Source organism: Peromyscus maniculatus, chromosome 1 (genome assembly GCF_049852395.1).
Source record: "Peromyscus maniculatus bairdii isolate BWxNUB_F1_BW_parent chromosome 1, HU_Pman_BW_mat_3.1, whole genome shotgun sequence".
Classification (NCBI taxonomy): Eukaryota; Metazoa; Chordata; class Mammalia; order Rodentia; family Cricetidae; genus Peromyscus; species Peromyscus maniculatus.
The window spans coordinates 90,591,555-90,602,514 of record NC_134852.1 but is presented as its reverse complement, the minus strand read 5'-3'; the positions used below and the strand labels follow the sequence as shown (position 1 = coordinate 90,602,514).

The 10,960-nt window shown below is 48.9% G+C and overlaps 1 protein-coding gene across 4 annotated transcripts in view; it reads right to left on the bottom strand.

Moving 5' to 3' along the window:
* Fanci (FA complementation group I) overlaps window positions 1–10,960 on the bottom strand; it is a 57,866-nt gene that overhangs the window by 863 nt on the left and 46,043 nt on the right. For all 4 annotated transcript variants that reach the window (XM_042278422.2, XM_042278426.2, XM_015994921.3 and 1 more), the window contains exons 26-37: window positions 10,542–10,624; window positions 9,691–9,807; window positions 6,282–6,333; window positions 6,005–6,132; window positions 5,850–5,918; window positions 5,533–5,674; window positions 5,246–5,433; window positions 4,581–4,634; window positions 4,443–4,502; window positions 1,259–1,321; window positions 475–570; window positions 220–324 (exon numbers count right to left, since the gene is read on the bottom strand). In XM_042278422.2, coding sequence (XP_042134356.1) covers window positions 220–324; window positions 475–570; window positions 1,259–1,321; window positions 4,443–4,502; window positions 4,581–4,634; window positions 5,246–5,433; window positions 5,533–5,674; window positions 5,850–5,918; window positions 6,005–6,132; window positions 6,282–6,333; window positions 9,691–9,807; window positions 10,542–10,624 — 1,157 coding nt within the window. The remainder of the gene's footprint in view (window positions 1–219; window positions 325–474; window positions 571–1,258; window positions 1,322–4,442; window positions 4,503–4,580; window positions 4,635–5,245; window positions 5,434–5,532; window positions 5,675–5,849; window positions 5,919–6,004; window positions 6,133–6,281; window positions 6,334–9,690; window positions 9,808–10,541; window positions 10,625–10,960) is intronic.

Genomic DNA, 10,960 nt, shown 5'->3' with positions numbered 1-10,960 from the left:
ATGGGCCTAGGCTACTGATGTTACTTCTTCTGGCTTCCAAAAGGCAAGGAAACTGGGTTCAGATAATGAAATGGAGAATCTCACCTAAGATTCATGATGGGTCTACCATGAGGGAGAGTGTAAAAACCAGCCAGAATGCGGTAGAAACAGGACCCTAGGGGAGGGCAGTTTGCCCCTTTCCTGGACACATGTACCAAACACACGGAAGTAGGCACCGACCTCTTCATCGTCTTCCCCGTCCTCTCGAAGAACCATGTCTAGGATGTTGCCTTTGATCTTGAAGTCCCGGGAAGTACTTAGCTTCATGTGCTGCATCAGGTTTACCTGGGACAGACGGGCTTATAAACTCGGGCACTTACTCGGGGACAGCTTAACACACTTGAGTCCGTGGGGTCAGAAATGGCAGCCCCTGCTGTGCGGCCGGCCTTGGCTTGCCAGGCCCCTTCCAGGAAAGGGGAGTGATGCTGTGTTTACCTTGGACTTCTTGGATAGCTGGATTAGGAACTTTTCATACTGTTCAATGGCGAAGACGAGGTTAGGGATTGGCTTGGTTTCACGAAGAACTTTGGCCTACGGGCAAAAGGACGTTAAGACTTCTATTTTAAGTTCAAAGCTTCTGAAGTTTTCCTGTAGTGTCTTAAAGAAGAACCCACTGTGGCACTTGCTCTTGTTTCTTTCTGAGTGGTGAACGCACTTGCATTGCTGGGATTATTCCCGAATGAGCCTGTCACTCAGGCTGGCCTCCTCCTGAATCCTGGGGCTACAGGCTTGTGCGGCCGATCCTGATGACAGCATCCCACTTGTAAAATACCTCGGAGACAGCTCTCTAGCTGCACATTGAGACCTTCTGCCCAGTGTTCTCCTGTGCGATATATACTGTGACTTAGCTGGTCCTTTTGACATCAGGTATTTCCAATATTTCCCTTTAATGAACAGTGGTGAGGACGAGCCTGTACCTGGGCCTTTCTATATCTTAAAAGGAATTGTTACAGCTGTATTTCCTAAAATATAGTAGCTTTGCTGCATTCACCAATTCTTAGATTTTTTTTTTTTAGTTTTGGTTTTTCAAAACAGGGTTTCTCTGTGTGGCCCTCCCTGGCTGTCCTTGAACTCGAGATCTGGCGGCGGCAGCACCACCACCTGGCTAATTCTTAGATCCTTTACAGAACACCTTTCACATTCTTGCTTTTCCTAAAAACAATTTTAATGTCCAAGAACTGAGGCCCCCTGGCTCTGACCAGCCAGGGAAGCGGCTTACCATGATGGTGCCCACTGCGGCCTTCTCCTTCTCGGTGCACTTTGGGGTGTTACTCCTCTTATTCTAAAGAAACAGAAACACTGTCTCAGTCCTCAAGATTCCTCTGCAGACTGCAAGCTTTTGGGGAAGCAGAAAAACAGATGCAGCATAGCCCCTTGGATGCCTGCCTCTGGGGTATGCTCTTGGAGGTACCATATAGAATTTGAGGGCAGGAGAACCACTATTGTATTAAGCTAGTTAGACACAGATAAACAGTTAAATGGACACTGTCAGGGTGGTAGCAAGAACAGGCATTTTCCTGCTGGGCGGCTGACTAAAAGGCTCTGCAGATACAGTCAGTCTTCTCAGATGTAATCTTATGCACAATATAGTTACCATGCTTGGGAGTGTGTAAAGGGTCACAGGGATACTTCCTGAGTTGAAGATTAGTGTGTAAGGCTCCTGGACAGAAAGGAGGAATCTGGTAGTGATGCACACCTTTAATCCCAGTTCTCAAGAGGCAGAGGCAGGTGGATCTTGAATTGGGGCCAGTCTTCCAGGATAGTCAGATCTACATAGTAAAACCCTGCCCAAAACAACAGTCAACAACAAAATACTAACAGGACAAAAGAAAATCAAGACCTAAGTGGGGGGAGATGGAAAAACCACCCAGTGTCTGTGAAACAGGAAGCCTTCATCTCAAAAGGAGGCCTTGCCTCCCAGCAAAGGAGCAGGAGCAGGAAGAGTGCCCTAAAGGCACAGGGAACTAGAGAGAAATGGGCAGGTGGGTAGATCTCACTCTGATCTGAAAGATTCTGAGGCACTGGCATGAGGAAGTTAAAATCCTGGAAAACAGGTTGAGTAGAGAAGGAAAGCAGTCATGGATAGACTTCTGAGCACATGGGAAGTGAGCCACCATCTTCTCGGGCTTGTAGCCAAAGTGGCACTCTGCTGAGACTCAAGTAAACCCCGTGCACTGTCCATAACTACCGACTAAAACAAGAGCCAGACTTAGAGCCAGGAAAAAGGAAACAAATCAGAGGCAGAAACATCCTTAGGTGCGCACAGTTCTGAGCAGAATGCTAAGGGGTTTGCAACGCTGCTTTTCACGGCTCCCATCAAGGTCTAAGGCAGCGGGTGTACACGACAAAATGCACCTTTGTATAATTTTAGGAAAGTATCAGAAGGTACCCAGGTCAACCAATAGCAAATGATTCTAGAGCAGGGGACTGACAAACCACGCCCAAACCATGGGACAGATCTGGTCCACTACCTGTTGGGAGTGACATTTAAAAAGGGAACGTAGCCATATACGTTTATTTGTGTGCTCCAGCTGTTTTTACAACAGACGCGCTGCGTGGGCATGGCGGGGCTCACAAGCCTGCAACCTTCACTAGCTGGTCCTGTGCTATGGAAAATTTGCTGGCCCCATTGTAGAATAATCACACTAGCTGGGGTCAAGTCTCACTCTGGCTTTTACAAGCTGTTCTCAACCATTCAGTCAACCCCCGATATAAAGTGCATTGGAGACAAAAGCTGATGTCTAAAAAGAATATGGTAACTAACAGGTAAGGGCTTTGTGGCAGCTACCCTAATAAAAATAAGACTTGGGCGGAGCTACAGCTCTTCTGCCCGATAATGGTACTTACAAGTGGTTTGGTAGGTTTGAAGAGCACTCCTGAACACACAGTTGGGACTCTCAGAACCTTAAAATGCTGGTAAACCAACATGACATACGTTCTCTAAGACAGGGAACATATAAGTTTGCCTAGGATCTCCTTTTAGAGGCTGTCTCAGTCTCTAAGGATGCTTCATGAAATCTGTGTGGCTATATAAACATTAAGAATAATATAGAAGGCATGGTGGCGCACGCCTTTAATCCCAGCACTTGGGAGGCAGAGGCAGGTGGATCGCTGAGTTCAAGGCCAGCTTGGTCTACAGAGTGAGTTCCAGGACAGCCAGGGCTGTTACACAGAGAAACCCTGTCTCAAAAAGTAAACAACAAAAAAGCTGGGCATGGTAGCTTTAACCCCAACACTGGGGAGGCAGAGGCAGGAGGAGCTCTTATAAGTTCAAAACCTCATCTAGCCAGGCTAGCCAGGGCTGCAAAGTGAGACCCTGCCTCCAAAGAGGGAGACAACGAAGCTGGGTATGACAGCATGCTTATAATCCCAGAACTTGAGCTGAGCAGGTGGATCTCAAGTCCAAGGCTAGCCTGCACTACACTCGAGGACTGTGTCAAAGGCAAACCTGAAAAGATGGGGGGATTCAAAACCTCAGTTTAGGAATGGATGGATATATCCTACAGAGACAGAACAGATTTGAAAGAATGGCATCCACATGAAAATATACCAAGTTTGAAGTTTGAGAGGGCATGCCTGAAAGCATTTCAGAGAGAAAAAGATCAGGAGTAAATTTCTTGCCCAGAGTAGGAAAGCTGGGTGTGACAGTGCACCCCTGTGATTCCTGAGAGATAGAAGCAGGAAGATGAGTTCAAAGCCAGCCTGGGCTGTACCATACATGCAGGCAAACAGAAAATAAATACACATAAAATAAAAAGATCTCCAATCCCTGAATCTATACATTAGAAAAGGAGTCTGGACACAGGATCCAACAAGTCGCTCTCCTCCACCTCTCTCAAGCGTGGCTGCGCCTACAACCCTGCCACCCGATCCCAGCCCCCCAGGTGTCGGTTGCTGTTACTGAGAAGAGTCCTGATGCCTGGACTTGTAGTCACCCAGAATGGACCCAGGCTGCCTTTGGTCATTCCACACAAGCAGAGCAAATGCTTCCTATCTCGAAAGGTGGTCTCCTTGGTATGTCAAGGCCTGTAAAGCTCTCTCTGGTCTTGCTTTGTTCCCATGGGATCTCTGACTGACATGCGGGAGAGGCTGCGTACACTCAGCCCAGGTGGCCAAGCAGCTCCTGGGACAAAGCAAAGTAGCTCTTTTACTTTTTTTAAAGATTTATTTTTATTATTTTAAATATTCTCATATTCTCTCTCCCAAAGAAGTCAGAATCAGATGTCTCGGATCTCCTGGAGCTTGAGTTCCAGGCAGTTATGAACCACCTGATGATGTGCGTGCTGGAAACCTAACCTGGGTCTTCCAAGAGTTCTCCAAACTCCTAGTCACTGGCTCATGGCTCTAGCCCTCCATGACGCCCTTTCTTGGAGATTATTTTGGTACACCCTCCAATCACTTACTTGCACGTAAGAAATGAAGGAGTAACACACGGGGGTCAGATGAGAGCCGGTCAGCTTCACCTGTGGCAAGGAGAGAGACGGGAATGTAACCGTAGCAGTAAAATGTCCCCCGTCCTTAGGAAAGCCGTCCTCACTCACCAACTTTTCCACAGTGTTTGGGATTCCTCTGGAGCTCTGACACACCTGGAGATACTAACCAAGAATTCCTAGGTTAGCCGTCAGCCATGGAGTGTGTCTCCCTGCCCCGACTACAGAGGAAAGGGAACGTTCACAGCCAAGCCAGACACAAAGCTTCCCAAACAGGCAGCCATGGGTTTGCTTCCGGCTTGAGCAGCTCAATGCTTTAAGACCCTTCAGGCAGAGTCCCTCCATTTGGGAGATAAATCCCTCCTCTTACATTGCTAGTAAAGAGGACAGGCTCCCGGTGTCTCCACCACAGTAGCTTAGCAGCCACAGCAGGTGACTGGAGACGCACGTTCCAGGGATGAGCACACTCGGGCTGTGCTGTCAATACCTAAGGACTTAGTCTAGATCACTTACAGAATATAAACTACCTAGTTCCCATCACCTTCTGAATTCACCGAGGACCAGAGAGGTTCCTGTATGTTCATTCTCCGTTGGAGGTGAAATCCACTATGCCCAGCAAAGCTGATTTCGCTTACGCCCAGGATTTCTCCCCTGACCTGTGGAGAACCCAGCTAACTACGGAACACACGAGAACGAAACTGTGAGGACAGTGTGGGAGAGCCGTGTTCGGAGGCACTCTGCACCTGGCCAGTGGGGACAAGACGGGGGACACTCACATATTTGACAAACGCCGTTAGGGTGCTGTATATTTTGGACAGGTCCTTTAATAAAGTGTCCACGCAGCTGCCTGAGGGCAGAGCTGTCTGTACGAGTTCATGGAAGACAGTAACCAGTGTCCCCAGCTGCATGATGATGGCTTTCTCAATGAGAAGGTTCGGTGGAAGAGCTTGAGAGGAGGCATCTTCTGGAGAGAGACGAGGGTGATGCCGTTCAGTCTTATTTTCTAGACCACAGCGGAGGAGAATTAAACCACCCCAGGGAAATGGGTTCACGGCATTTATACTTGGGTGGACTTGGCCGGCATTACGATCCCCATCTGCAGTCTTTTCGTCTGATACAGTTTCTTGGTTCACCGAACCCTTAATCTTGGTGATCAACCAGTCCACTTCTTCCAGGACTTTCTCAGCCTGACTCAGAACAAGTAACTGTGAAAAAAAAAGGAACGACTGTGTGGCAGGGTTCACATTGCTGGGGCAGTACCAAGCATCGCTTCCGCAGGGACCTTACAGGCCCGAGGACAGGAGGCGTTGTAAGGACCCCAGCTGGAGCGCGGTGGGAGGGGCGGCCAGGGCTGTTTCCCTGGATCCCATCAACACTTACACAGACAGTGGGGGCAGCTGTTCTCACATTCACCATAGCAAAGTGGTTTGTTTTCTCTATCTCTACGTCCTGGAAAGGAAGAGAGGCCAGCCCTGAGACCAGTAGGCCTTGACCACTCCCCACACGGGATGCCACACTAGATCTGCGGTGGCTACCTGGTCTATGTCTCCCAGCTGCCCATGGATATCCTGGGACAAGTCACGAAGCAGGGTGACAGGACTCTTATACAAGACGTGCAGGCTGAAGAACAGGTTCATCAGACTCTTGCAAAAGGAGGCATCCTCTAGGAGCAGTAAGGAAGGAAAGTTTGATGCACTGTTACAGCTGTGGCAGACTAGACTGGCGGGTGAGGGTGTAGAGGGAATCCCTCTCTAACAGGTTTTGGTGATGGTGATTCTGTATAAAGCCCGGGAAGGGAAGCAGGAAACTCACCCTGGCTGTGTTCCTTGCAAATCTTAGCCGTCCAGGATAACATCTGCGTGAACTAAACAAAAGACCTTCAGTGGTTACAGAAAAAGGTGCTGGGTGTGGTGGCACTTGGGAGGGAGAGGCAGGCAGATTTCTGTGAGTTAGAGCAGCCCAATCTACATACTGGGTTCCAGGCCAGCCAGGGCTACAAAGTCAGACCTTGTCTTTTTTTCTATAAAAATAAATAAGAAAGAAAAACAAAACAAAATGAAACTTTTTTTTTTTTTTTTTTAGTCAGAAGATCCTTAGACCTTTCCAGGCCTAGCAAATCACCTACCAAACTGTGCCTGGACGTAATCGGTTACATAAGAACAGCATAAAAATGAGGGTGACGTGATGAGAAGGAGCCGCACATCTCACAGCACGCGGCTGGACACTCAATGTCTCTGTCATTAAGGGCTAAGTGTCCCGAGATCTGGATCTGAGTTCTCATCTCTGAGCTTTCTCTGCTGCTACCATGAAGTCCGGGGCTAAACATCCTATGTCCTGATACTTCAGATACTTTACAGGTCACCTGGCTAACAGAGAGGTGTGGGAGAAGATCTTGGCTATAAAAACATAAGAGAAGGGGGAGGGGGGCGGAAGAAGAAATATATACATACAAACACACCCAGACTTTTCTTAGGCAGAGGGGACGAAGTTTTGGGGTAGCAGGAATCTCAAACAGGCTTGCAGGCACGAAAGCACTGAACTGATATGCAGGCAGTGAAGTACAGACACTGAAGATTTTTGGTTTGCTGAGGGAAAAGGTCAATTATGAGGTCGGTAACTAAAAGGTCAATCCATCAATAACTAAAGGTCTCTGAATTGACAGTAAAAGACTTCCAGAACCCATGCCAACGGAGTAACTAGGATGCAGAAGCCCTCTCCTGCGGTGAGATGCCGGGGTCTAGGGTAAGAATCGATATTTGTATTTGCTTCCATAGGAAACTCTTGAAAGACTCAGACAAGATTAAGTGTTTGCTTATTTAAGAAGACACGGAGGGGATGAAAAGGGCAGACGAGAGTCGGTAAACACTGTTATAGTTCCTCACTTTCAAACGACAGAACTTTATTACCCGCTCAAAGCTCAAGTAAAATTATCAATAACAAATGTTGGGTGGGAACTAGGGACGTAGGTCAGTTGTGAAGAGCGCTTGTGCCGCATGCCTGTAATACTGGCCCCTGGGAGGGTGGGGGCAGAAAGCCGAGAAGCTTCAGGTTCTGCATGAAGGGCACCAGCTCGCTGGAGCACGTGGCTCTGGCAGGCCTTGCCCTTCCCCCCACCCCCTCACCTTGCTAAAGCTGTTAGATTCCATTCCTGAAGCTAGCCACCAAGGTCTGTTCCCTTATTTGGCCACCTCCTGAGGCTGACTACTGAAGTCCAGGTATCAGTATTAAAGTCCAGCAATCAGAAACCCTTCATTATCACCTAATTAACACACCCAATCAAAATGAAATACCTCATCCTAACCTGAGGTTTTCCCCCTTACCTTTCTAGACCGCCGTTTTCCTATGTGTCATGCCTGTCTCCTTTGTCCAGAGGCAGACCTTTGTCCCTTCTGGACAAACACCCCCGGGCCCTTCCCTGGTCCCCTTCCCCTCTCCCTCCTCCTCTCTCTCTCTCTTACCACCACATCCTGGCCCGTTCTAACACAGACCTCCCCTTTTTCTCCTCTTAACAATGACACCTGACGGTCATTTGCTGCTGTGTTTCTGAGTCAGAGAGCAGCCACTTTAACTTTTCTTTCCTGTTTAACAAAGGATCTCTGTGAAAACAGGTGTCTGGGTGTAGCCTGCACCTAATCTGGGGTCGGGGAGGGAGCCCCTGTTGTGCTGGGGGAGGGTCTCCTTCAACATATTCTATTTTGGTTTCTTTTGTTGTAGGAAACATTCTGGCTGAAAGCACCTTGAGTATGGAAGGGTTTGGTTTGGTTTAACAGCTCACCGTCCATCACTGAGGAACGTCAGCGCAGGAACTCAAAGCAGAACTCTGGAGGCAGGAATTGAGGCTAAGACCATGGAGGGGTGCTGCTCACTGGCTATCTCCCCATGGCTTTGCTCAGCCTGCGGTCTTATAGGACCCAGGACACCTGCCCAGGGGTGGCACCACCCACAGTGCACTGGGGCTCACACACATCAATCCTTAACCAAGACCTGCCTAGAGGCGACCTGGTGGAGGCAATCCCTCACTCCAGATCACCCGAGTTTGTGTCAAGTTTACAAAAAGCTAACCAGCGCAGTTATCCTTAGGAACATAGCGAGTTCACAGGAGACTGGGCTATGTGGCTCCCTGTCTCAAAAACAAACAAAAAACATAAGAAAATGAGATATAACCTGAGGTTAAATGGGAAGGGGTCTTTCCAAAACTCATTTATTGTGTCCTCAAACTCCCCAACCACACAGTTCTGTTTCTTTACCAGTTAAGCAGCAGCATGAAGGGATGAAGCTGCTTCAGTATGGCTGAGCTGTGGCTGGACTGGAGAGGAAAGGGAGCTCTTCCCAGGCTAACCCGGATCTAGGACATTAGGATCTTGTCCTCCAGTGCTCAAACACCCCCCACCACAGGTGACAGCCTCTCAGGGAACAGCAGTTCCTGGAGACAAGACCCCACATGAGGAGCCTTGCGTCCCTCGGGCTTCAACAGGACGGGGTAGATAGGGATGGATTGCCAGCTCCCTATGGATCCTTTCCTGTCCTATGGAGCTATTACTGTTGAACTGAACAGACCCACCAATGGCCCTTCTCTCATTCTCTTTATGTGTGGATGCTCATATGGACGGGCAGTCTATGTACATAATCTCTGCAGGTGTTTCTGCTGTGGGACTGCGGCCACACTCGCTGACTTATCATTGGTTAAATTTTCCCTCAAACTGTTGTTTCCCTATGAAATCCAATCGCTGAACTTCAGCTGCCTTCACAATTAAAGCTCTGTCATTTCCGAAAAGGCAGAACCACCAGAAGCACAAGGCTCGGGAAAGAGGCGTGTTAAAAAGGCTGAGGGCACCAGAGACAAACCTGTCTGACAGAAACAGTGTTCGTAGTGGACAAACCAAGTCAGTATGTTCCTGACCTCACGTGGCTGCATGTGCTCTGACAGAACAACGATAGGAAAAGATCCACCCTACAGCACCTCTGAAAGGATAGTCAGGGGATACTTTTGATTTTCTTCAAGTAAGGGGGCCTCAAACTTGCTATGCAGCCGAGGATGACCCTGAGCGTCTGGTCTTCCTTTGGATTTATGTGGCTGGGGATCAGACACATGGCCGAGTACAAGGTGAACACAGGTCCTGCCGACCAGCCCCATCCTCAGCCCTAGGTCTCCGCTTTCCCGATGACACAGTTCTCGTCTTCTGAGGGAGACTAGATGGGACCGAACAAGCACTGCTGTTACCTGAGGAGAGGTGGGCTCCAGCATCCTGGACAAGGCGGAGAGAATGGTGATGAGCAGCAAGGCCTCTCGACTGTTAAAATCTTCCTCTTCGCCGCTAAGCAAGTTCAACAAGGACCTCTGCAAACAGACGGTGTAGACATTCTGTATCAGAGAAGAGACCAAAGCTGGACAGCCTCGTGGCTGGAACAGAAGCCAAGGGGATAAACTCCGGCCTGAACTGAACAGCAGTTTTCTGTTTCAGCGGAAACTGAAGAATTCTCTTGCAAACTAGGGCGGTTTCTGGCCTCACTCCTGCAGTACCCACGAGGAACAAACTACAGTTTCTGGTGGTTCTCTTCTGCTTGGAGCTGGAGCTCAGCCTCTGACCTCAGGGCTGGACCGTGCCCCAAACTCGGCTCCGCTGCCGCCGGTGCCCTGACAACCAGTCGGATTTGAGTATCCGTTTGGCAGTCTGCCTGACTACAATGGAGCTCCCTTCAGGAATGTTTTACTTCTTCTGTTCCCAGCAACGAGTCCCGGGACACAGGTGGAATGGCAACCATTATCTGTGAAAGAAATCCTTGACACGGAACACACTGATAACCCTGACAATTACTGCTGAGAAACTTCACAGGCTTCCTGTTTCCAGTCCAGGTGTCTGTTAGACAAGGCCAAATTATACCATATAATCAAACCAAAAAACCTGCCTCCAGGAGACCAACTTTATGGCCCCTTAAACGATGATTCCTGAGGCCGAGAGTTCTGTGGGACCCTCACTAGGAGCCTTTCAAACACATCACTTTTCCCTCGGTTCCTTCCTGTCGGAATCCTCCAGGAAGACTTCAACACAGCCGCTTCCCAAGGCGTCTCACCTGAAACTGCCGGATCTGGAAGGCAGCTCTTTGAGTGACAGTGATAGCTGCTTCTTCTTCCTCTTCTTCTGTGCCTGTGACATCTGGAAATGGAAACAATCCTGTCTTCTTTCAAACGGACCTGGGTTGTTGTTGTTCTTTTGTTTTTTGAGACAAGGTCAATGTAAAAACCCAACCAAGCCGAGAACTTCTTATCTAGGTAGCCCTGAACCTGCAACCCTCCTGTCTCAGCGTCCTGAATGCAGGGATAACCGGCCTGCACCATCATCATACCCAGTTCTCTTTGGACCCCCACACCACCCCCACTTTGGTCCTGGGGATTGACCCTAGGCCCTCATCTGTGCTAGGCCGGCACTCGACCAACTAAGCTATAGCCTCAGCCCTGTTTTTACTTAGAAACCTCCTTTCTTTTTGTTTTG